At 36.2% G+C, this 27133-nt stretch overlaps 1 protein-coding gene across 1 annotated transcript in view; it reads right to left on the reverse strand.

The window, feature by feature from the left end:
• The window catches only part of LOC145693100 (GPN-loop GTPase 1), a 66989-nt gene that overhangs the window by 19226 nt on the left and 20630 nt on the right, over positions 1–27133 (reverse strand). Inside the window, exon 4 of the mRNA XM_081768797.1 lies at positions 1566–1795. Within this exon, the coding sequence (XP_081624923.1) occupies positions 1566–1795 (230 nt within the window). The remainder of the gene's footprint in view (positions 1–1565; positions 1796–27133) is intronic.

Here is a 27133-nt window from a genome sequence, read left to right on the forward strand (position 1 = left end):
CAAGGAATGTATCTTTTTTTCATTGAATCAACTGTGTGTACCTTAAACAATCATTTCTGGGGTGCGTACTTACATTTCTCGGTGCAGATTCATTTTAGGAGGGCTTGTACAAAAACACCACCAACCAGTGCTAGGTGGACACTAAAAAGTGCTAATACTATCAAGCCGAGTCCAGGCAGGAGCTGTCCGCACAAACAGGCGCATCAGTGATGGTGGGTATGTACATAAATGAGAATAGCGCTAAAAGACTGTATGACATAAAAACATTTACCTTACGTCTTGGATTATGTATCTGTAAGTTACAATGAACGTTATAAGTAATATGTCGATAAGTTTTCATTGCTTGCATACTTGTGCTCCAAATTAAGGTAATACATTACTAACGTAAATTGCACAAATATGTGGATCCTTTTGACTCGTGGACATTTCTATAGTTGAGCGTCATGAATTAGTCACTGACTTCAGACACTTCATTTCAATTTGTATACTGTGGTTAATGGCTACTTTATGGGCGAATCCGTGCTCAACAAATTAGACTTTCATTAATGTATTTCTACGTAGATACGGATCTCACAGGTAAGAACACAATATATTTCGATTATCTACACACTGGTCTATTAAAATATTGTTACGAATCTGTTCTGTAAAGTTTACTAATATGTGGGTCCGTACAGTAAATCAGCGCCCTAGAATACAATTAATTGTAGATTAAGTGGGCTTAGAAGTGAGCTGTGTTGAATAAAAGGCGAATAATAATTCTTATTTCTCTCTGTAATAAATCATGTTTAAAATATGTACGTATCAAACAACTTTTCACCCGAAACTGATGTAGCCACATCGCAATGTTATCTGCTTTCTACTGAGAAAATTATATCTTACATATGTTTTGACATCCCAGCTGTTCCTGCTACTATATGATAAAATTGTTCTTACTTCTAATTGCTTTTATTTAACTTCTTTCTTTCTTTCTATTCTTTTGTTTTCTTTTTCTTCTTGTTTTTATACCGTAAGTTTGCCCACCAACTAACCTGTGATTACATAAATATTATTGTTCAAATCTAAATTCGTTTAATGGTAGTGATCCATGTGGGTTAACGTTAAAATTTGTAAAATATTGCACTGTCCTAAAGGTAAACGGTAACAACTGCCTGCGGTTTACGTACTCTGTTCATATTGTTAGTTAATAAACTATATTCTGTTTGATATGGAAAATACTTATAGATTTTATATATGTAATTATGACCTTTTATGGATTTAATAAAAAGTATTAATGGAAGTACGCTTCATATGGGTTGCCCGTAAAGCTTGTTAAATATTGCTCTGTCCTAGCGAACATAGCGGAGCGGCAATTAACTATTAGAAATTAGCATTACCCACAGACTAAGAACTGTGTATATTACAATAGATTTTCAAATACATGACTTATGTTAAAGCATTATACTCATGTATCACGAATTTGTCAAACAAATATCCACTTTTCATTAAATTTGTTTCGACCAGAATTCTAAAATTTTTTCATATGAAAACAGTAAAAGTAATGCTTGTGAAAATATGCAAATGTCTACCTTTCATATTCTTCCACTGCTTCCTTAACAAGTGTCATAAACTCCCCGAAGCCTGCTCCGGTCACCGCCGAAACACCAACGCTCTTTAGTGTACTGTAAAACTCGTCCAGCGCCAGTGACATGGATCGTGTCAGGTTAGAAATGTAGGACGTTTCTGCTTCAAGCGCTTCTTGGAAAGCCTCAAAATCTTTCATCCATTCAACAGCATAAGCGTTATCAACCACATCAATCTACAACAAAAATTGAAATGTTAGGATTTAGAAAAATGGCCAGATATTAGACTCACGCTCGAAAAATGCAAAATTGATGTAGGAGTCCTAATTTCAGAGTTCTAGAACATTTAATTTACTGGTTAAACCATCAATATAGGATCCTTCATTTGTTTACTGTACAGTTGAAGGGGTGATATCACCGTTGAACAGCAGATGGTATTAGTGAGAGGGGGGGGGGTAATTCTGAAAGTGGTGTTTCAGTTGTAGATAGCTATTGTGGTTCCTATCAACTAGTTGCAGTATGAAGTGTTGTGGTTGCTGTCGTAAGAAGTTAACGACATTCAAAGCATTCAACAGTTCGAATGGGCCAGTTTAAAATGATCGTCACGTGTTTCGTGTATCAATCTTTTATTCTGTGTAGTCCTGTAATTGCAGCATAATGGGAAAGGCAAAAGACATTCTCCGCGTAAAATGGAAGTTAACAAAATACTTCTGGTGGAAATAAGATTTACACGGCAATACATTGCTAGTAGAGTAGGGATAGAACAAAAACCTGTGAGTAGAATCTCTGTTGAAATGAGCAAGAGCCAAAATAGGATTGGGAAGTGTGGGCGAAAACCAAAGCTATCGCTAAGAGGTATCAGAAAACTAAAAAGATTGGCTCTAAGAAACAGAAGTGCAACTTCTAATAGATTTAAGCATAAAAATGGCTGAGTATGGCGCAGACGTTTGGCCTGAAAGTGTTCGAAGGATTCTTTGTGCCGAGAGAATAAAAGCACACGGTCAAGAAAGAAAACAAAAATTAGAGTCTACTCTAATTATGGCAAAGAAGCGCCTCGAATGGGCACGAGGCCTAGAATATTGGACTGCTGACGATTGGAGCATAGTTGTTTCAGTGATGAATCATGTATCTTTGTGTCTGATGAATGTTCACAATATGTGCGACGTTGACCTGGGAGGAATTCAAGTTGGAATGTCTTTAATAAACCGTGAAGCATCCTACTTCACTCATGATCTAGGGTGTGATCTCTGTCTTCGTGCCTGGAAGACTGTATATAGTAGACAGCTACAAGCACGACCAATACCTACAAGTTCTTCAAGAAGAACTGCTCTCCCAGACTGCACTCTGGTTTGATGACGTACAATTCATCTTTATGCGTGATGGAGCCCCATGCCACCGGGAGACAACGAAATTAGTGTTTTTCCGTGGCCAGGCACTAGTCCTGATATGAGCCCGATTGAAAACTTTTGGAACTTCATGAAAGAAAAGCTAGAGAAGAAGCACATTAGAACCAAACTTCAATTGATCAAGAAGATCCACAATTTGTGGTATCACGATACTGAATTGAAGGCAAAATGTGCTAAACTCGTACATAGGATGCCACAAAGGATAAAAAACTTAATAAAGAATAAGGGATTTCATAAGAAATATTTATCTTTGTGTGAGAGATAATTTTTTTGTAAGTATTCCATTCTATTTTTTGTTTCCAATTTGGATATACACACTTTATAGTAATTATATTTGAATGTTACGTACGAATTTGTTTTATTGATATTGAAAAGCATATGCCACACCCACTAGAAATTAGGACAGAAGTTACAAAGTAGTAATTTGGACTAAGTTCGAACGTATTTTCTCACGTCATATTCTAAAAACAGTAAAATATTCAGAAACTATATTATATATATATATCACGCAATAACTACTGAACCAATTAAAATGTTTCTTTGCATGATTATCAACCTTAGGCCTCACAAGGATCTTATTATATTACAGTGACAATTTTCACCAGGAAGGTCAGGGGTTGGGAAATAATTGATAACTACCGATATTAATGTTTAATCCATAATTTTCGGGGTTGCTGAGATGAATGGTGGCACTTCCGATGTCACTTGAGTGCAAGTTCAGCCTCATGGGGCATAGGGAGTGAGGATTTGGAGACAATGCGGATTTTTGTCAATACACTTTCATTGGAATGTGTAGCCTAAGGGGAAGGGGCTGAAACTTTTACATAAACCTATCTTTCCGTATATATATATATATATATATATATATATATATCGGGTGTTAATGTGCATGGTTGACAACGCTTGAGAGGTGGATCTAATCATAGACACAAGCAAAAAAAAGGCCAGTACCAGTACCAATCTAGAAATTTCGCCTCTCCCTCCCCCCGCAAGAAAATTGGAAAAGGCTCCCTCTAAATTCAATACTTTTTTTAAATAGTACATTCCTGGTGTTCTATTTGCTATGCAATAGAGATTCAAATACGTAGGTTTTAGAAGAAATCCTTCCTCCTCGACTTCATCTCCGCAAACTCCCGTATAAGATCTCTCTCTTCAATGGTCGAAGCCCTCTCATGGTTGATTGTCAACATTCCCAAGTCGCCATTCTCTCCTGTGTTATGGAACACCTTAAATAGCTCTTAATCCTTTTTAAGATTTGAGAATGACCTTTCACAAGGCACAGTTACGGGTAAATTCTATCGTCTGCCTTTTTGTTACGAACTCAGGGTTGACTCCACTTTGTAGCAACAGATGTGGCCTCTTGTTTTATTTGATGATATTCTTCAATTTCTCTTCGCTGTCTTCAAGAGTGCATAAAGGTTTTTCAGATCTTTTTTTTTTTTAAGTTTGGAGAAGTTGCGATGCGATGTTCAGTTGTGAAAATATTTTTGACAGCACCACAGTCAGAAACACAAATTCGAAGGAACATGATTTTCGCCAAATGCTCTGCTTCTGATACCTCGTTAGCCTTCTTACTTGTCAGTGAAAGTTTTCGAAGTGTCTTCATTACATCAGCATACCTCAACCTGATAGCTACAATGGACTGATACCGCAGAGCCTATCTGATTGCATTGAGCTTTATCAAAGTGACATCTGATTCTCCTGTCAATGATGACAGAATATCCCACATATTTATATTTTGGCCAAAAAATATACACAAATCTTGGAGTGTTGTGAAGTAACTGGCAACTTCTTTTACATCTTTGACGGTAACATTAATGACAAAGTTTAAATGATGTACCTCGCAGTGAATAGGTTTATATATAGTTCGTTCTTCAATTTCTTGAAGTCTCTTCTGAACATCTGAGTAAGCAGACTCATCACAGCAGCACCTTTATATCCCTGCCCTCTGCAATTTTTCAAAGACAATCCCAATTTCTCTAAATGACTTAACACCAGAGTTGCAAGTCTGGATGCAGTTGGATGTAAAAACCCTAAAAACACTTCAGCAGCGTTGCAACTCTTGCAAGAGACACAATATATGAATAAGTTTATTTTTAAACCCCTAGAAAGTAAGAGACATCTCGTGCGTCGTTGTTAGTCCTGGTAGCTCATTACTTGGTTCTAGTTAAACTACTGTGAAAACATTCTTTATCAAGTGTTTTAAAAATTAATATTTACAGGCAAGGTGCAGGGGGGCCTTTAAAAGCCCTTGGGCCCCCCGCACCGCGGGATCTTGCGGTTTATACATCAGGCATTGGTCAGTATACATTTTCTCGCAATCGCTTAGTTTCAGCGTTACAGACTGCCGAAAACGTGAGAAAATGAACTTTGAAGGTGAATATCTCCAAAAGTACTAGCCAACGGGCTGAGACGGCATGTTATCGTCTTAGACTTGTGCCCTGCTCTAATACCCCCACAGAAACTGAGGAATTACCGAATGTTCCGTTAGGAGAGAGAAGTCTTATACACGACACATGGAACGACGTCCCAGCAAGTAACAGAAATTCCTTTACAGAACATTATCGATATCTTGATCAGAATTAACACGGCGAAGGTTTCTGGTATATAGTGCGTGGTTGCTTAATTACAGAAGGGAACTACTGCAATTGATAAATTGAAATCAATTAATCTTCACCCTAATGTCTCACGCTCATATCCTGTGCTAAAGGAAAAATGTATTTATGATAATTAATGATTTTAAAAGAATTAGCGCAATGACGAAGTGCGAGAAACACTTGCATGATATTCTCCCAAAACGAACTTACTTGACCTAGAAATGAAAGTGGGACGCAGAACTCAAACAACTCTCATTATTTTTCTCTTTGTGTTAATTCTTGCGTACACGAACATTGAAGTAAACAACGAACTTTCTTCATTTGAGAGCTAGAATCAACATATGTTTTTTATGCAAATTCATCCATTTTTCTTTCTTTTCTTGGGGCCGCGGTGGCTCAGTGGTAGAGCGTTCACCTCTGGTGCTTGGGGTCCCGGGTTCGATTCCAGCCCCCGCCAAGTGAACTTTGTGGTGTACAAACACCGTGTGCGTGGGTTTTCTCGGGGTTCTTCCGTTTCCTCCCACTTTCTTCATTCCACCATTTCATTCATTACTCATCATCACCGTCTCCTTTAGCCTAACCGGCATAACCGTGGGACGTAAAACTCAACGATTTCATTTTCATTTTTCTTTCTTTTCTTGCTTCTATGTAACATAGCATCATAATCATGAATAAACTGAGAGACCAGCCATAACTCCACCTTCCTCACCCACTTTATGCTCACACCTTGGCCATTTCCCGACCTGTCCATCGAGCCAAAACGGATCTTTTAAATATCCTCGTCTACTATCGAGCTGAGAAGCCATTTGAGAGTTCTCTGTAGAGGCTAGAACCTGTCAGTTTGATTCCTGGCAGATACATTTATTAGCTAGTCAAAAAATTATAATCGAGACTCATAGACGTCGAGAAGTCAGCGCAGCCGAAGCAGATATAGCCAAGATAATTTTCTTATTTCTAGTGACACTGGTTTTGTAGAATGCTGACGTAAGTTTTTTATAACGTGAAAGCAGATGCATTTAACTCCTATGCATTTTATAGTTTCCGAAGTATATAAAAATAAAGGAGCAGATATAAGTTGAAGTTATATATTAGTAAAAATAAATTTTAAGTTATTAGAAACATGTAGAAATATGTAAACTATGTATCTTACTATACTTAAGATTGCATACCTAAATAAAAATCCAAAGAAATAAAATAAAATTATTATCGCTTGGTGAATTAGCTTTACATTTCCACACGATACTGAGATTTTGAAAAGTTTTCCCTTTTTTAAAGAACTATTGAAGAAATTTCATACTACTTGAATAAACTGGTCAATGTTCATCACTCTTCGTTTCTCCTTTCTCACCATTAAACGATTTGGAAATATATTCTTTGCCAATAAGAAATGTATTAGCAAAACGAATTAACTAACTAGTAATTTTTAAACTACGCAGGATCTTCGTGGTTAAGTGGTTAGTGTACGTGCCTTTGGCGGGGGAAATCCGGGTATGATTCCTGGCGGGAGCTCATGTGGTTCGGATTTCATGTTAAAACTGTAGGTCCACGTCTCATATAGCCTCGCTACTAAAAGGAACGTTAAACTAAACAATCAATTAAAGTAGGCAGGCACATTTCAGTATTATTTTTTGACCTTCGTATTATTTTTAGAAAATAGAAAAATGTGGTTTCAATGCAGAATATCTTGTTCTAAGCTGAGAGATACAATAAGTTTTATTTGAATATTATTATATGAAAACTTGAAACCAAAAAGCGAAGATCACCCTTTAGACTGAAATTTTCATACTGCACTTAACGATTATGCATGAATTTTACAACTTTTTTTTTTTTTAATTTTATTTTATAAACCTGTACACATGAATGAACAATGACATTTAGAACCAAAGAGCACTACAAATTTACAATCGTACTGAGAAATTTTTCATTGTTACTTGATATATAAGCAAATTCAATGATAAGAAACTTGCTCTTTCATGGTTCACATTGAAATTTTAATATAGATTTCTCTTACTTTCCTCAAATTTCCACGATTAAGTTAAAAAAAAAAAAAAAAAAAAAAGACACAGGATACTATAATTTATGGAGAAGTTTAGGGGAAAAAATCAACAGCCTCCACAATTCTCAAACCATACAACGCCCTCCCTTTTATTTTTTAACTATAGCATAAGCTTATTTTTTTATTGTAAATACTTATTCTGAGTAAAACTTTCTGTATTTGGAACACAATACAACATTAGTACCAAACAATAATTGGGTGGTCCCATGCCAAAACGGACTAACTACATTTTTGCTGAAATCAAAATAGAATGACATTTTGTGAATTGAGAGTTTTATCATACCAGAACGAACCAAGCGAACCACGTCTGTAGCTTCTTTAGTTTGCCAAGAGAGGAAGTAAGCTGTTGTGATGACTGTGGTGAACTTCTACAGCGAGTGATGAACTTTTTAGTTCTAAGCACAAATACCACTCTATATAAATTTTATCAAAAATGTAGTTAGTCCGTTTTCGCATGGAACCATCCAATTATACAATGATTGAATATCTCGCCATTCTGAATACACTCATAAACAAATATCTTATATATATATATATATATATATATATATATATATATATATATATATATATATATATATATATATATATATATATATATATATATATATATATATATATATATATATATATATATATATATATCATCCTGCACTGGCATGTAGTCTTTGAGATGTTGTTCGTATCTTCCGTAAGTAATTACGGGGTGTAACTAACAAGTTATTTCTTGAAGAGGCTTATGACTTTTTTCAGGAGGGAGTGGTGGACTTTTACATGCTAAAAGGGAATTGAAACTCTTGTTTTAGAATTTCAAAGTATTAATAACTCACCATGCGTAGACTACACATATATTACATGTATTATTATTGTTTGCAGTTGAAACATGGGTTTTCACACTGTGCAAAATTAGGATCACAGGTTACAGAATCACAGAAATCACAAGTTGTGCCAATAAACTATTCATAGGAAAAATGGTTTTAGGAACTATTTGTTTGACATCACCTTTACATGATAAAAATTATAAAAATGGAGAAAAATCGAAGAAAAAATAAGATCACTCTCAGACATTGTTATGGAATAATATAGTAGGCTAATAAAATAGCAACTAATTGCATCCAATTAGATAAATGAGAGTAATACAACTGATAATGATTAGTAACAATCGCGTAGGCAAAGTCTGGACTCGGCTCTAGATTTTCCCCCTTTTGTACAGTGATACTAAAATAGATTTTGCTTTCATGTACTTATGTTCCATTTGTGACTCTCATGTCACGACTCTTTTATGTATATGAGCTTTTTTGTAGCTAAGCGATATATAAAACTTCTCATGAAAAGTAAGCATTACAAAAGCATGTTTGAAGAAAAATTTACTTCCCATAAGCTCTATGATTAACGTTACTAAAGATTTCAGCAGATCAGTTACATACTGTATTCTTCATCTTTTTCAACCCTTTTTCGTTACCACATGCATCAAAATTTACCATCTGCGGGTGCAAATAGAAAGCATTAAAAAGTTATGGTTCTGGTTCTATTCTCGCTGAAAGCACTACATTTTTTTCTCGTATTGACTCAGCATCATCACGTAACTGAGAAGTCACCCTGAATTACGAGGTATCGAACTCAGATCCAGAAAGTCAGAAATAATGGCAACTGGGAACAGGTGTACTAGCTACTCATCACAGAATTGAAGGTAAGGCATCAATTCAACACTTATAACTAAAGGAAACTCAATGTAACTTCTTTCTTATCAGCTTCTCCTGCAATTCGCCTCGCCTCTGTATACTGATAGAAAATAGTAAACTTCATGTCGCAAGAGCCCATGAAGTACTCTGGCCGAGCATACAACCCACATTTTAGACGCTGACGTCACATAGTGCTTCGCACTTCGTTACGGCAATTAATAATGTCCTCCATGATATGTTTCTGGCTATGCTACTGATCAGTATTACACTGATTATTTGCCTTTGGGAAGTTCGTAATTATTATAATGTGATTAGATTTTCTTCCTTTCATACCTATACTATTATATAAAAGAATAAAAGTAACCCACTCATCAACATAATGGACATACTACTGTAGATACAAACAAAATTTGGACAGAGTAATCATTTTGCCATGAAAACAAGGGATAAAGTTTTATATATATCCTAAGAGAGGTTAAAGAAACGCTCAAATACTCTTTCCAAGAATGAAGTATGTCGCATTAGAAAGTTAAAGCTTGACATATAAGGTCCCCATTAAAAATAACTGTACGCATGATTTAGTATTTGGTCTAGGAATTAATTCGTGCGGTTGGTACGCACACATTGAAGCTGTAGTACAAACACAAAATACATAAATACCTTAAGAAAAATATTGTCCATCGCTAGCCACCACTTTCGCCCATCTGTCAGGCAATGTACGGATTCCGTGGCGAAAGAAGTCCTCATCCTTGGAAGCGATCCAGTCAGAGACCCATGTTTCGATATCTTCTGAAGAAGTAAACCGCTGTCCAATCAAATCGTTGTTCATACAATCGAACAAGTAGTAGTCCGAAGGAGCAACGTCTGGTGAATACGGCGGGTGGGGTAAAACTTCCCATCCGACATTTTCTAAATAGGTTTTGACCGGTTTTGCGACATGTGGGCGAGCGTTATCATGTTGAACAATAAGTTTATCATGTCTGTTCTCCCATTCTGGTCGTGTTCTGGCCAGAGCTTGCTTCAAACGCATTAATTGTCGTCGATAACGTTCTCCATTCATAGTTTCGCCCGGTTGCAGCAGCTCATAGTACACCACACCTTTCATATCCCACCATATGCACAGCATAACCTTTGCACAGTGAATATCTCGTTTTGGTTGTGATGGACCTGGTTCACCTGGTTTCACCCAGGCCTTTTTTCGTTTAGGGTTCTCGTAATGGATCCACTTCTCATCACCCGTAATAATTCGATGCAGAAACCCCTTTCTGCTCTGTCGTTGAAGCAGCAATTCGCAAATGGTTTTTCGTCTTTCAACGTCTCTGTCTTTCAATTCATGTGGAACCCAATGTGACATCTTTTGAATCATTCCCATGGCTTTCAAGCGTTTGGAGACTGTTGTTTGATCAACGCCTAATGCTGCTGCAAGTTGTTCCTGCGTTTGACACGAATCCTGCTCGAGCAATGCTGTCAATTCTTCGTCTTGAAAATTTTTTGGCTGTCCAGCTCGCTCTTGGTCTGCCAAGCCGAAATCACCACTTCTAAACCGTGCAAACCACTTCTGACACGTTCGCTCAGCTAGAGCATGGTCACTATACACTTCCACCAAAATACGATGACTTTCAGTCGCACTTTTCTGCATGTTAAAGTAATGCAGCAGGACACCCCGCAAAAACACTTTATCAGGCACAAATTGCGCCATGTTCACTTAACTACAAACTGGTGTTGTTGACGCTTTAATCCACTGCCCTATACTACGAACGATACGCGATGACAGGGGTTTGCAACACATGTGTGGATACACGGAACTGTGGGACGCTCCGTTCGTTGCGCCATCTCTTGTCCACCCGCACGAATTAATTCCTAGACCAAATATTTTTCGAAAATTCCGCTCTGAAATGGAGAAAAGGGGGAAATTTTTATCTTACAAATTTCCATTCTTTATCGTGAAACTGCCAAATGTTGAGAATTCACTCAATTTAGAGGTGTGGAATTCGGTATTTTAACTCTTTCACTTAAAAAATAAGATGATACTTTTTCTATGATTCCGCTTCTAATGCAGAATATGGATATCTACAACATTTAGATTTCCGATTCTTTAAACAGAAGAACTCAATGTGAGTATTCGTTTAGTTGAAATCTGGTACATGAACTCCTACCTGAAATTAACCGAAAACGTGTTTAAGCCTTCTCAAAAATTCGGCTCCCAAAGGGGAAAATTTCTAGCATTGAAATATTCTATTCTTTAATTATTCACATGATGTTTAGTATGGGTATTCGCTTACTTGGAGGCGTGAAATTCGATTTATGAAATAAAACTACAAATAAATGAACATGTAATGCAGTGTTTGATGATGAAAATTCTGATTCTAAAAGAGAAAAGAGAGGCAATTTTTAATTCAGAATTTCGATTTTATGTCGTTAAATCTTATTTTTTTCTGTGTAACGAATGGGCATTTATATTTGTTCTATTACAAGCATTCGTTATTTGCTGTAATAAACAATAAACAGCTAATAGTCCAACTCCGTTAGGGTGGGCAGGCCCCCACGTGCCCCACTTGGTTACACCTCTGGAATAATAATGCTTGTTAACATCGCTTCAGTGAAACGAACATTCTGAATACTTTCGTAAAATTAACCGCTCTTACTCTTATGGGAATATATAGCAATTTTCCTGACTCTTGTCATATTTTAAAGCATTTCCCGGACTTTCTAACTCATTTTAATTTCCCTGACTTTCAAGGTTAGTGTGAGCCATGTACTTTAGATCTTAAGAGTAAAGCCACGAATCTATAAAGAATCCAATCCTTCAATGAAGCTCAAGTTGCAAATCCTTCAGTTTCAAATATACTTCTCAAATTCATGTTAACTTTCGTATGATCTGTGTACGTCACTATTTAATGTTATTAGGACATACAATAGCGGCTCTACGAAATGGAATAAAATGGGAATTGTACCTTTAGATTATTTAAGTTTAGTCGACAGCAGCGACATCATGTGGCGCAACTGTAAAGCTTTTGCTTCCACTGGAGTAAATGGCCACATTCTCACTATTTCGCCACTTAGTATTTATTTGAAACTTCACCGGATTCACAGTTCACGAAGGGCTATGACCGATAACATGACTTTTAGGTGGATGATGTGCGGGTAGGGACATCGATTCTTGATCTTCTTAATTGAAATATCTTTATTACAATACAAAGTCAATACTAAGAAAATTCTATATTCTCTGGATTACATGCATCAAAGACAGACCCTTACACGCTGTTACAGGAGAAGCATCTATAATGAAGTTTGTTCCTCATTACAAAAGAGGAACGCTCATCCTCATTAAAAAGAGGAACATCCACCGACTCGCTCACGATCCATTCATCACCCGATCTACGAAATTATTACGCGTAGAACCTGTATTATCCTTGCACCCTAAGCTTTAAATAAGACGCCAACAATGCGAATCCTAAGAGCGCGCGAAGGGATGAGAGGTCGCTTGAATCTCTTCCATTCGCTAGATCTCAGAAAATAATTATTAGACGTATAGCATTAAAATTATTTTCCATAAATAATATCCTTATACTTTAGACAGTATAGAAGACGGGATTTTGTGAAATACAATTCCTACGGAAAGATGCTTGAAAGGTTTTCAATAGATCTCCGAAACAGAAACCTTAAAATTTTGTATAAAATATTCTCCATATACTTAAAGCTGACAATAAAATGTAGCTTTACGAATTGTTGAAACAAGGGTGAGCATTTATTCATTTACAGTGAAACAGAACTTGCAACAACAAATACTTTAAAACTAGAAAAAATAATTGGATATCTTTCAAATATTTTCAATAAATCTTATTCTTCCACAGCGAAAAACGGTGATTCTGCTTGTAAATAACTAAAATATTTAAAAAAAAAAAACAAAAAAAAAAAAGAAAAGAAATTAAGCTCTTATTTACGAAAGAAACACAACAAATATATTAATGATTCAAGAAGCCTCTTTTCTGAAGTATCTAAGTCAAACGTATCCATTCTTTTCTTGCGACTGGAAATTAAATGAAAACGAATTAACGAAAAATAGTTATTTAATTTCTATTTATATTGGAATGGTACTGATAGCGATTGATGTGGTGTCCTCATACAGTGACTGTGTGGGTTAGGATATGTGTTTCTCTCCTGATATACAAAACGTGTTGAGTTCTGACAAACAAAATTCTTCAGACAGACATTCCGTTTGAAAAAGAAGAAGAAAAAAACTATAAAATGTGTTTGTGAAATAGAAAAATACTTTTACAAATAGATTAACAGCAAACTGGGTGGATCTTACCGTATGGCAATTAGGAGCAAAATCGTATTGTGCAGTCAGTGGTATAAGGATCACATTCTCAGAAAATATGAGGGTAAAAAAGTAGCGTAATATAGATACTTAGTTTATAATAACAATGGCTGGCAATGCCCTAACCATACTGAAATACTGTTTCTCGTGAAAACGCGAAGTTTCGCTGGGTCTGGCCAAAGAGAAGAAATGAGCGTTCATACACATTAGATGGTGTTGGCATTTCAGCATCCACCCAGAGTCGTCAGAACAATTAAGGAGCTATATTAAAGAAACAAGCAGCGAATTACTGTCTTGAAAGCCAACAAGACCACATATCCACCCAAAAGCATGCGTGCAATAGCTCTGCAAGTAGGCCCTGGCTCCCTAAGGGCTGTTGCATCAGTTTTTATTTATTTATTTATTTATTTATTTATTAAGTTTGCTATAATTCTCGTTACAAACCTGAAATTACCTTTATTAACAATAGTAATAAACACAAAGCAAGATTATGTACTCTTTAATTTATTAACATGCAATAGTACCAATACAACTACAGTACATACAACAGTTAGCAATTAACACACTTAATTTTCAGTTGAATTTAGATTGATTCATGTGGTGTAATTAATACTTATTTACCATCTGTCTATTACTGCTATCACTACTAATATTAATATTATTTTTCTTCTACTTGATGCTACATGAACATTGTAAAATTTTAATCTTTAGAGATGATCCAAAATAATTTTCACTTGGTGAAATACATGGTGGAAATGTCAGAAAGTAATCAAGAAATCATATCAACTCAACAAATTAAGAATAGGAAAAAGAAAACATATCCCTTTATGGTAAAAGATGGAAACCATCATGCTGCTAATAAACAGGGACGTAATATAAGTTGGCACTGAGTATTACCAGATAAAAGTGCTCTCACCACAGAGTCAGTGCCTAAGATAGTCCATTGCAGCAAATCCTTGTAGTGAGGCTAAGAACATCAGCTTGTACACATTTATTGTCGTACGTGTTTGCTTCTCAATATCCTACAGATCTTCAAGTTGTAATTTGACTTTAAAAAACTGCGATACAACTTTTACTTTTCATCTTTAGAATTCCTGCTCGTATAAATGCAGATTACGCTTCAAATACACCATGGATTCTAGATGTATTACAACATTCGGACAAACTGCTCTTTTTCTCTTTGGTACCCGCTGAAGATTATTTCAAACATGAACAGAGCGTTCGATGTACCTAGTTGGCTCTTGATTCTTATACTTCAACAGCATCTGACGCGACGGCGGAAAAGTCTCCGACATCTTTTACTAATCCATCCTCTGCAGCGAGGAATATATTTTGTCACTGAAAATCTATGTCGATGCTCTCTTGCACTTAAATCAGAACTGCTTTTCAAATCCTTGGAATCTTTTTCTTCTTGTTCGTCAGCTACAGTCGTCTTCTCTGTAGATGTCTTCAACGCTTCGTTTTCAAACAACGAAGTTGCCCAATGTTTAAATAATTTCGGCTTTTTTGATAACCCACATTTTAACAATCTGTTGGTTCTCAGATCGAATAAAATAAGTACAGCACTCCAGTGACAAATGTCATTTGACTCCCTGGTTATCGGGTGAATTTTAAGTCCAAGTAAGTGATTCTGTACACTCCACTGAACAAAGGAAAACAATTCAACTGGGCCATAGTTAAGAATAGTCGAACCAACAATTACTCTGTAATCAACAGCTGTGGGAAGACATATTACTCCTCTCCAATCGCTTCCAACAACAATGACATCGTTGTTGGATAAGTCTAACAAAATATGTATTTGGTCAGAGAAGACATAAGGCAGTCCCTGATCGTCGAATTGCTCTTCTGAAAAAGAAGGCAAGACGGAAAGCTGACCCATGCCATTTAACAATGTTTCTCCTCTTATAGTGAAGAGCGTATAGATCGAAGAAACAAACCTATACGGAAATGTCCAGCGCATGTTATTGATAATCTTTCGGAACAGTATCCTCTTCCTTCTGTCCACAGAAAAGTCTTTCGAGATATCGTTCAGTTTCAATGTTCCGTCTTCCTGAAGGTTTCTTTCAATTCGTGCCGAAAACAGTTTTCGCCATCTGGTTATCCATTTGCTGCATCGAGGACGCAATATTCTTACAAACAATCTATTCTGATGCCAGTTCACAGATTTTCTAACTGAACACACAGAACTGTTTTGTTCTTCAGTTTTTGGTGTTTTTTCTTCACGTGCTTTCGATGATTCACCCTCAGACAACAAGCTCACCCAATTCCTAAATAATGTCGGTTTCTTTACTATACCACATCGCAGCAGTCTTCTGGTTCTTAAATCGAGAATAATAACAGCAGCAGCCCAGTGACAAATATCTTCATTATCTCTCGTTATTGGGTGGATTTTGATTCCCAGCACATGATTCCTTATAGACCATTCGACGAAAGTACACAATGCTACTGGTCCGTAGTCGATGATGCAGCATCCAACAGTAACTTTAAAATCTTGAACAGAAAAAAAGGACACAGTTCCACGCCAGTCACTACCAATTACTGTAACATAATGTCTGCTCGCGTCGTAAAAAACCTGCAGCTCATCACAAAATATACATGGAAGGCCTTGGTCTTCAAATTGATGTGGTGTGAATGTAGGCAAAACAGAAAGCCTTCCCATTCCATGTAACAACGTTCCACCACGAATAGTCATCAAATGATTGGTTGTTGCTAGAGATCTTCGGACAAATGAATAACTTAAATACAGGACAACCCTTTTTCTTCTCCTGGAGCTGTTCTTCAGTGAAAGATGGCACTGTGATGATGAATTAGCTACCACCTTTTCATGCTCATCTCTTACTATCACAATAGCAGGTTCAATAGTATTTCTCATTCGTAGGCGAGAAGTCATTCTTCGCATCCATGCTATGCACCGTGGTACCCAGCGACGACAAGATAAAAGTCGTGCTGTATGCTCAGTTCTGGTCGTATTCAGCGGGTAAGTAGAGGCGACAGTTTCAACGTATTTTAACCGTGTTGCAGGCGGATTTCGTGGCAAACACGTAGTAGCAGATGAAGAAGAGACCACCATGGTCTTCGGTGATCTTATTTTCACGTGTGTGAAAAAGTTAGATGTGCATGAAGCCATTCGGATCGCGCTCAAAAAATTTTTTACGTTCACCTTAAAAGCTTCCGGCGCTCATCTGTTGCTTAGAGATTTATATTGGTAAATCGTTATCTACGTATTGTTGTTGCAGTAATTCAGTAAACATTTTATTCTATATATTGTTGTGGAAATGCGTTTATAAAAATATGACTTTAGAACTCTGTTGGTAAAATTGTAGTGTTATTTTTATTTATTTTTTCTATATTCTCAAAATTGTGAAAAATATCGCGAAAATTGAACTATAATACTAAAATCTTGGAACGTGTTTTATTGATTTGGTTGGACGTTTTGCAAAGCCTCCTTTTGAACATAAAACCCATATCAGATGTGGACTTACAGTTTAACGAGGGATTCGCACCACACGAGCTACCACCGGGAGTCGAACCCATAGTCTCTCACGCCGAGAATAATATGCTTACCATATAGACATGAGTGAGTTCTGTAATTTGGCACACATACAAAATGTTATGCTCTAAAATACCAACTTGTATCTTGTTCATTATAGCCTTGGAAGTATTCCACAGTATTAATAAAACAAAACTAACCAAAGCACCGAATAGATATTATTAATACTTGTGTAATGGTTTCGGCAGTATAATATAATCTTCATCAGACACGTTACAAAAAAGATTAATCCAACAATAACAACTTTATGTGTATATTTAAGTTGTTATTCTTGTACTAATCTTTCATAACGTGTATGATGAAGACGATATTATATAGCCGAAATTGTTACACAAGTATTATTAATATATATTTGGTGCTTTGGTCACTTTTGTTTTATTAATACTGTAAAATACAAAATATTGTCAACATCTTTTCATTACTGAATAATATTTCTCTAAATAAATTACATAATAGACAAATATATATATGCAAACGTTTTCGGTGGGTTTAAAGTTTAATGTCTCTTTTAGTACCGAGGCTACATGAGAAGATGGACATATAGTTTAGCGTTGGATTCGAACCACAAGAGCTCCCACCGAGAAAAACGTATGTCCCGTTGAGACTTCACATGCTACACATCCCACGTTAAACTGTAGGTTCACATGCTATGTCGCATAAAAATTTAACTACGCATTCGGTGTAAAAGTCCCCTTGATCTTCTCAGTAAATAAATAAATAAATAAATAAATAAAAAGGACAATGCACCAAAGACGGGTTTGTGTTGTACGAATAGTCATATATCCACAAGTGTTATATCTGCGAGATCATTGAATTGGCCTTATTATGTTTTTGTTTGGCTATTACCAACGCCTCGAGATAGATTTTTCTCTGTTCCCTGTCTTGTCTATCTGTTCATATAGTTTATAGAGAATGGGTGCAGCAAAGTATAATGTTACAGATTCAAGTTGGAAATGACTTGTATAGGATTCTCCTGGTTTTCTTTGGGTTTAAAAATAAAACTGGATTGAATTGGATTGATTTAACGTTCTGTTTTAGGATTGGGAATACATGAGTCAGGACCTACTTTATAAAGTAGGATCCGAACCATTACCCAAGTTTGTATCAACGCCAAGTACTCTGATCGGGAATCGAACCCGGATCCACGCAATTTTAATCATAGTGTATTACATTTGATATGTTATGCGCAATTGGTAAGTCGGACTGGATTGGAGTTCAGTGTTCTTTTCAACACCGAGTCTATAAAAGACATGGACCTACAGTATACGGCGAAATCCGAACCATTGTAATATGTTCAAACTTTGCGGTTCTTCTACTGGAAATCCAATCCAGAACCCCATGTATCAAAAGCGCACGTACAAAAATTCGTGGAAATTGTCCAAAATTTCCTTGAATTTCTGAACGCTTACAAAAAAACGGAAATATGTTCATATTTTTAACACGTACAGTCGACAGTTTTTATTTTATTTTATTTTATTTTTTTCTTACTTAAGTTACTGACACATAGAGGTACGCACTTTTGCCAACAACAATAGATTACAGTGGGTCGAAAACGGGTATCAAGATTTGAAAGGATCTGTTTTTTTTTTTTTTTTTTTTTTTTTCCAGTCTCCAGTGGTAAAAACTTGTCACTGTGTGAGAGACCTATTTTAAGGCATTTCAATGGAAAATGTTGTAGCCGAAGCACCCTCATCTTCATCTGAACATTATCATAGTTTGTGGAAAATTGCATGAAGTTATTAAATGCAACTGTTTAATTCATTGTTGGTAGACAGTTTAATTTTGAAAACTAACACTTCTATATATAACAGATGAAAGAAGCTCCCTAGTATTATCTAATTAACATAGAAGTTACCACATAGACATTGCTCAATTTCGAGTTTTATCTTATCCGCCTGTCTCTAGAATCAAGAGTAATTCAATTTAATTGCTCAGTGCTTCTTAAGTTTCTCGAAAAATATATACCGTTATTTGCTCTACTTCGAAAGAAATTGGAAGGCCTTTTGGCATCAGATATCCATCTCTCCTCGCTACTACATAATTTACCTATCGCATTAGTTTCATTTGAATGTGAAACACCATTAGTCTCAAAGTAGAAACTGTCTTCCTGTTGCGTTAATTGATGCACCTTTCTTCCACCTGCTCGTAGTCAGTGGCTGTTTGCTGAGCTCAAATTCATTTCACATATCATTAAGTATTCAGAGCCAGAACTAATACAATCAATTTGTTTTGAAAATATCAGTTTTATTTCTTTTCCTATTATGAAATGCTTTCTCTTTGTATTCTATGAGACCATGCACTACGGATAATAAAATAAAGTATTTTCCTGTTCTTTAAGAAATAATTGGTCTGAATAACTTCGACGATTGTAGTCTATGCCGTGACAATTGGATAAGACACCAGAAAACCTACTTCCGTAATTAAGAGTATTTGTCTGCATATACCTTCATGACGAATATAGCTAAAACATTAACTCCAAATAATTCCAGACGCAAACAATTCAACTTACCAATGTTGCCATTATTATCGAAACTGAATCTGAGTTCTTCCTTTCTTTCTCTCTCTCTCTCTATTTCTTAAAGACTTAGAGACAATGACTTCGAAACAACTCCAGGAATATTAAGGAATACTTTAGGTAAATAGTTATGTCTTCACTGATACTTAATCAGGGTGTCTATTAAACTTTCAAAATGAAATTTCGTGACTTTTTCGTGACCTTTTCTTTACCAAACCATAAAATTTCGTAACATTCTCAAGTACGAATTTGGATGCGAAGTAAGCCGAATTTTCATACATGCGACAGAAGCATACTTTGGTTGCGATTTGGTAGCGTCTAAAGCCGACCATAGACATTTTTCGTGGTGAATTTTGACGTTTTATAGAACAAAATTTTCCGGTTTGCAATTATATTTGTACAGATAAAAAAATTCGTGACCCAAAAGCTAAATTACGTGACTTTTTCTTGACTTTCATGACCGTTTTCTGATTTCGTGATTTTTTCATGACTTTCTGACCAACAGACACCCAGTTAATATTCTACGAGAAATTATTGCAGAGAAACAACGGGAAGCCTTTCACTCAGTTCTAATTGTTTACCAAAGAGGCAAAATCGCGAATTTGATCTACTTTGATATGTTTGAGTATCAACAAATTCCATCAAATATGTCACCAGAAGTTCATCACGGAGATTCTCCAGACGCAAATTTAAAGACAGAAATACATCAACACTTAAATGATGCAATTATGTTGCTCGTTATCTCAAGAGCTCTTGCTTGATATTTTATGAATACGAACACAATCGCTTCGAACACAATCTACCACCTTCTTTACTTCTCGTCGGATTTTATTTTTATCTATGACTTCATTGACTATTTTCTGCAGAAAAGATCTAATACAGCTCCGGTACACCGACTGTAATTAGCTAATCTCAAATTTGATAATGACCGCCTCAACTAACGGGCTCTTTTGAGTGTTTCTTGGGATAACTGTTGGCTGAAATGGTAATGCCTACGCAGATTTCTTGTCGGTGGATTGTACAGATTTTAAGTACGACTGGAGTTTTCACTTTCTTCTATTTTTTTCCGATATAAGAACTAGATTTGTGTATAATTGATTAGAGATATCAACACTTTTTTCTCCTTCATTCCTTAGCTCTTCTTTTCTCTTTTTATACAGGTTTCGTTGTTCTAATGTCACGATATTCTATTAGAGTTGTAAAAGATCAAATTTTTTGAGGATAGTAGTTTTTCTCTCCATCAAACGCAAGCTTTCGGGAAAAATAACGGAAACTTTCAATTTTCTAGCTTCGAATAATTTCTTCATTTTTCTTTTGCTTTTAAACAGATAATTCAACATGCATCTTGTATATTTTAATAATACTTGTGTAATAGTTTCGGACATAGAAAGTGACAGAAGAACACGTCCACAGTTCCACATGTGAGAACAAGTGTACGAATTGTTGGGAAAAGTATGTGACAAGCATCTAATTAAACATTTACATTTTGTACCTAATCAAAAATTTACGATTTGTACAGATGGATGTAAAAATTGAAGAAGGGAATAATTAATTGTCTCTGGAAGTGTGGGCATGTCCTTCTCTCATTTTCTGTGTATATTGAAGTTGTTATTCTTGGACTGATCTTTCATGATGTGTCTGATGAAGACGATGTTACAAAAATGTTACTAAAATATGTTTGGTGCTTTGGTTAGTGTTTTGCATTATTAATATTGTGCAGGCACGTAGCCAGGATTTCGTGAAGAGGGGGGGGGGTCCGTGACATGAAATACTGTGGTCACCACAAAAGGGGCTCGATCACTCTAAACTATTTTATTGGAATATATATTTGTTCGTTTAGCCAGGATTTCGTAGGGAGGGGGGGGGGAGTGACATGAAATTCTGAAGGCCCAGGAGCTCGATTAATCTAAACTACCTTACTATCAACATATATTGGTTTGATAGTACAAAATGAGGATATGTTGGCAAGTATTTTAATAACAAACTATGAAGAAATTTCGAGCAAAATAATTTTAAAAAAAGTATTGAAAAAGATTCTGCAATATTTACGTCCTTCTCCTGTTTATTCAAATATAACAATTTCCCTTTCGTTATGACCTCAATTATTATAAAAAGTACATAATGAAAACTGTCTTGTAAACTACCTTCTAATATAAATAAAATATAGAGTTTGTTTGTGTGTTTGTCTGTCTGTCTGTGTGCGGCCTGGGGACCAGACGAGTGGACCGAGAGTTACCAAATTTTGGTCGGGGGTACCTTAGCCCAGGCCCCAGATCAAGACGAAGCGTTTTTTTCAAATTTCGAAACAGTGGGATCTCAAGGAGGGGGGAGGGGGCGTTTATCGGAACCGGCTTGGGAACCAGACAAATTGACCGAGAGTTATCAAATTTTAGTCACGAATACCTTGGTCCAGGCTCCAGACCAGAGTTAAACGTTTTTGTCGAAATTCGAATCAGGGGGGTCTCAGGGGGACGTTTACCGGGACATGTAAAAGTAGTAGAAAATGACCGATATTTATTTATTTATTTAACCATCACCAGATACAGCTTAGAGGCCATTTTACATTGGATATCCAACAACATTAACAATGGAAAGGATTTGGGAAGGTATTGGCCAGGGCCTTTTTAGTAGGTGCCAACCCGGCATTTGCCTGGTAGGACTCGATCCGCAACAGTTATATTGATTTGTTTTCAAAAAGCCATTGCTTCATCGCCTTTTTCTTTCTCCCTCTCGTAACGATAGTTATTCAATTCAACTTGCCATTTATAATGTTTACCTAGCCTAAAGTTATCAATCCTAAAGTTACATACACACTTGGTTTTCTAGACTTATCTACCTTCAAATTGTATGCAAGAAAAGTAGACGAAGGAATAGACATAACAATATCAGACTCACTGTTTTTCCTTTTCTTCTTTGTTCTTTCTTTAATTTTTTCCCTATTAAAATGAACTCACATCATATTTCAGTTCAAGCACAGTTTTCTACGCGCTTTCAAACATTTGATTTGAAAAGCGTAATGTGGGTTTTGTTTGCAAAATAGGGAGTGAACTGCTACATTGAGTAAAAGTTAAAAAGATTCTTTCTATTTCAAGTATGCTTCTGTTGGCGCTGCTTTCGATGGAATGTCCACATTGATGGGATTCGCTGTGTACTATCTTGTTAGCCATTCTAATTAGCCTACGATCTTCACTCGCCAAGACCAAACGACTGAATAACAAGTTGGCAACACAGCCGAGGTCATTCACTTCTTTCCTCAAAGCAAAGGGATGGTTCCTCCGTAAGAGGAGGGCAGCGGTGGGGCAGAAGTGTGTTTCACATATTTTCCGAGGGCACACTTGAAATAGAAAGGCTTTATATTCGCATAACTATCAATATATTTGAAACAAAAATATTCATGATAACGAAAATAATTTCTTTCTTCTCGAATTTCAAAAACATTTATAAGCACTGATTCATGTAACTAAGTGGTTTTACTTTTTGAGTTTAGCGTCACTGAGCAGTGAGGGTATATGAGACGTGGACCTACAGCTTAACGTGGGATCCGCGGGGAATCGGATCCGGGTCTCCCACGCCAAAGCCGCCTATGTTATCCACATAGCTACGAGGAAGCCCTACTAAAATTGTCAATTATAATTCTGTGGAACAATATATTACTTAAAAAAAAAAAAAAAAAAAAAAAAAAACATTATTGGTGTTATTCATCTTTTGATTATTAACACTATTATTTATTCGATTAAACGATTGATAGTTTTGCAAATTACAAACCTATATTAGCATTAATTCAAGCTGAAGAATTCATCGCGTCCACGATCCCAACTTTTCTCTTTTCTTTAATTTTATTTAGAGACGATCAATTCTCTTACATTCTCGGTCTTTCGCCTTTTTCCTTCAGATACAAAAAATAATTAAATGTTTATTTGTACTGAAACAGAAAACAAAAAGTGTAAAAAATTATTGTTTCCTTATTTCACCTGAAATCCTGAAAATGTAGCAAGTTTTATCCTGTGAACGTTGAATTTCGGAGCTCTTATCTCCGTAATCCACGAGAAGAAAAACGTTTAATGTTTTAGTTTTCTCAAAATAGTCGAATAGAACAATTAATGCTGAAATATTTACCGATGAATATACTACGAAACCCTAACTATTAAGTAAACTCTAAGTAGTGAACATCACCAAAACTTAAAGCGACCGGGAAAAATGGTAGAGAAATTTCAACTTCCGGCCGCCCTACTATGCGCGCAAGTCCAAGATTCAAATTTCTGCTCGAGTTAGATACAATGTTATAAGGACAACGCCAACAAAGAGGATAATCAATTATAAAATCCCTTTCTGTTATTAAGTTCGAAATTAACAGAAGTATTCAACATAATAGTATGCATGTACTATTATGTTACAGTATAGTACAGAACAGTAGTAGAATGCAAATATTCTAACTCCTTTGTATGGTTTTTAGTATGTACTATACATTGTCCACTTGTCGCATTCTACCTGGTCAGTTATCGGAAAAGAGTAGCTGATAATACGAAAAGAAAGCACAGAGAATTTACTGTTGTTTTATAGTATTGAAATCAACCATATTCCGGTAACTGACCTAGCAGAAAATTAACTACCGAAATTCAATACTAAAAAGCTCTAGAAAGGAATTCTATGCTATTATGACTTACTCCTTGCGTACTATCAATAACTATTTGAGTATATTTATATACTCCTCACAGAAAGTTTGGAATATTGTGGATAAGACAAGGAAATATAGCACTGCAACCTTTATTATACCACGCATATTAAACCCTGGAAAATTATGCAATTAGGCAGTTCTCTGATACATTGAAACATTCTGGGAAAGGTTGTTCCAATTCGTCTAAGCGGTGTAAGTGAGATCCGTAGTGTTTCTGGAACGACTAAACACAGCAATTTTCAACATCTTCAACATATATTCAATGCAGTTCGTATCTATTTGGTGGACTTCTTCCGCCACATTGTTTTTGTCACCACACCTTATTGTTGTATATCGGAGAGAAGTGCTATCCGTGTTTCATCGGAAAACATACAGTTATAGAAGGTGCTTCGCTTGCGATTTGGTAGCGTCGAAAGCCGACAATAGATATTTCTGGTGGTGAATTTTGACGTTTTATAGAAGAAAATTTTCCAGTCTCTACTTATATTTAACAAATAAAAAAATCGTGACAAAAAAGCTATATTTCGTGACTTTTTCTTGACTTTCATGGCCGTTTTCTGATTTCGTGACTTTTCACTATGGATCCGATCAAGAACTGCTTTGGTCGGTGCACTGACGCCAGATTACTGCATCAGTTGACTTGACACTATTCATCACTTGGGCATTCGGCCATCTACTGAAGCATTTCATATTATTTTTGTTGTTAGCCCTTATGCAGAAGCAAATGATCCACCGTTACCCTATCGTCACGAGATTTTTCAGAAATTATACAGCCCACGTGCGTTGTATTTCTGACCACCCTTGCAGCTTTCCGCTCTGTGGTGACCACATTTACGACCGACACGTAAGACGTCCCCAGGTTACTCGTCCTTGGTACATTTGTACTTACAAGTTTTATCGCAAAAGAATTGTTTTCGTGGCCATCTCTTTGTTTCTTGCATACATATACTCTTCACCATGATTGTTGACTCCACTGACTCGACCTTCGATTATCATCAAATACCAAACAGCACACAAGTGTTCACAGGAGTAGACCAGCAAGAGTTCAGGTTGCTGGAATAGTACTTCCATTTTTTTTTTTTTTTTTTTTTTTTTTTTTTTTTTTTTTTTAATTACGGTTGCTTCAAAAAGCGAGAACTCTGTAGGCTGTGCTTTCGTCACAGACGACAGTTCGGAATTTAGACCGCATCACCTGTGTTCAATGTTTACTGCTGAAATAACAGCAGTTACGCTTTGCTCTCCATTACGCACTTCAGCTTTCGCTTTGTTGTGTGTTTGTCTCCACTGATTAACAAAGCGTTATTATAAGCTTGCGTATGTCTTTACTAAATACACTCTAGTGTAAGAAATTTTTGAGATACGATATCAGCTACAGCATCGAAACTGTGTGTTGTTGTCTGTTTGGTGCCGACACACATCGGCATTTGGGACAACGTGCGTGACGACACAGCTGCCAAGAATGCTGCATTGATAGGTGTTGCACTGGGGCACTCTTTCGCATGCTCGGATCTCCAAAGCTATTTCGTCCAGCAGATGCGCTTTCACTGACAGCCAACGAAAATAAACTTCATTTAGTAAAACTTATTTCGGGCAATTGGCAGACATCGTCGCGTACTAGTTGCCAAGATGAGGTGACCTCTAAATCTTAATCGGACATTCTCATCTCACTCATTCGTATTTAGTGCGTGGCGCTAACCATCCGTGTTGTGAAGAATAAATCGTTCTACTAAGTATTCGGCATATTCTTGTAGAATGTCCAGAATATTCAGACCTCAGAGAATGTTTGGGGATACCTAAAAGCTTAATCAAGTGTTAAAGGTAACACGGTATCTAATGACAGTGTTCTCACTTTTAATTGTGAGACTAGAATAGTTAACATACTCTGAGGTTTTTCTTTTTATATTTTTTTTATTATTTTTCCTATTATGTGTTAATATTATTGCTATTTTTTTTACTTACTTCTAGGTGTATTTTGTTATTTATTTTTTTTAACCTTTTTAACCGTTCCGTCAAGTTTCATTTTAGTGTCTTATTATTGACATATTTATACCTGAACATCGCTTTTTTGTTTTATTTTGTGTCAGTGCACAGAATGTTTTGATCATTGACCTTATCGTGACGGAGACATAGCCTCTCTGCTGACGTCCTCATTAAACAGCTAGTAATTTTCATCACCAACCTTGCATCAATTCATTCGTAAATCGCGGGCGGTAGTCGTGAGTCATCTACGTACCATTCAGTGGATATATTGGTCATCGTAGTGGAGACTATTTCTTCGTCGTAACATACAGGGTTTTCATAAAGTCTGGACGGATTTAATTTGCTTATAATTTTCATAAAAATGCTCATAATGAAATCAAATAAAGTGCAAACGGTAGCGGAAGGATTAAATTTTTAGTTGGCAACACTGTTACATAAGCGGCAACTCTGAACACGTTGAGAGAGGGAGAGGGAGGGCAAGGGTCAGTTTCTTACCAAATTCCATCCATTGTTGTTTTCATTGTTGTTTCAATGTTGACTGTTAAAAGTAAGTTGTAAGCTGTATTGGTGTGTGTGTCTTTTAAAGAAATAAATAAATGAAAAACTCCTCTGAGAAAACTATTTTTTTTTACCGTATCAAAGATGGCGTCGGTGAAAGAGAAAGCGCAATGTGTTGTGTGGTACGCAGAGCTAAAATCACCAATTCTGGTGTGTCGAAAGTTCATCAAAGAGTTCAATAAGCCGGCACCGACTGAGTGCAATCCGAAAGTGGCATGCTAAGTTCTTGGAGAC

This window comes from Thermobia domestica, chromosome 8, assembly GCF_964235325.1.
Source record: "Thermobia domestica chromosome 8, izTheDome1.hap1.1, whole genome shotgun sequence".
In the NCBI taxonomy this organism is placed as follows: domain Eukaryota; kingdom Metazoa; phylum Arthropoda; class Insecta; order Zygentoma; family Lepismatidae; genus Thermobia; species Thermobia domestica.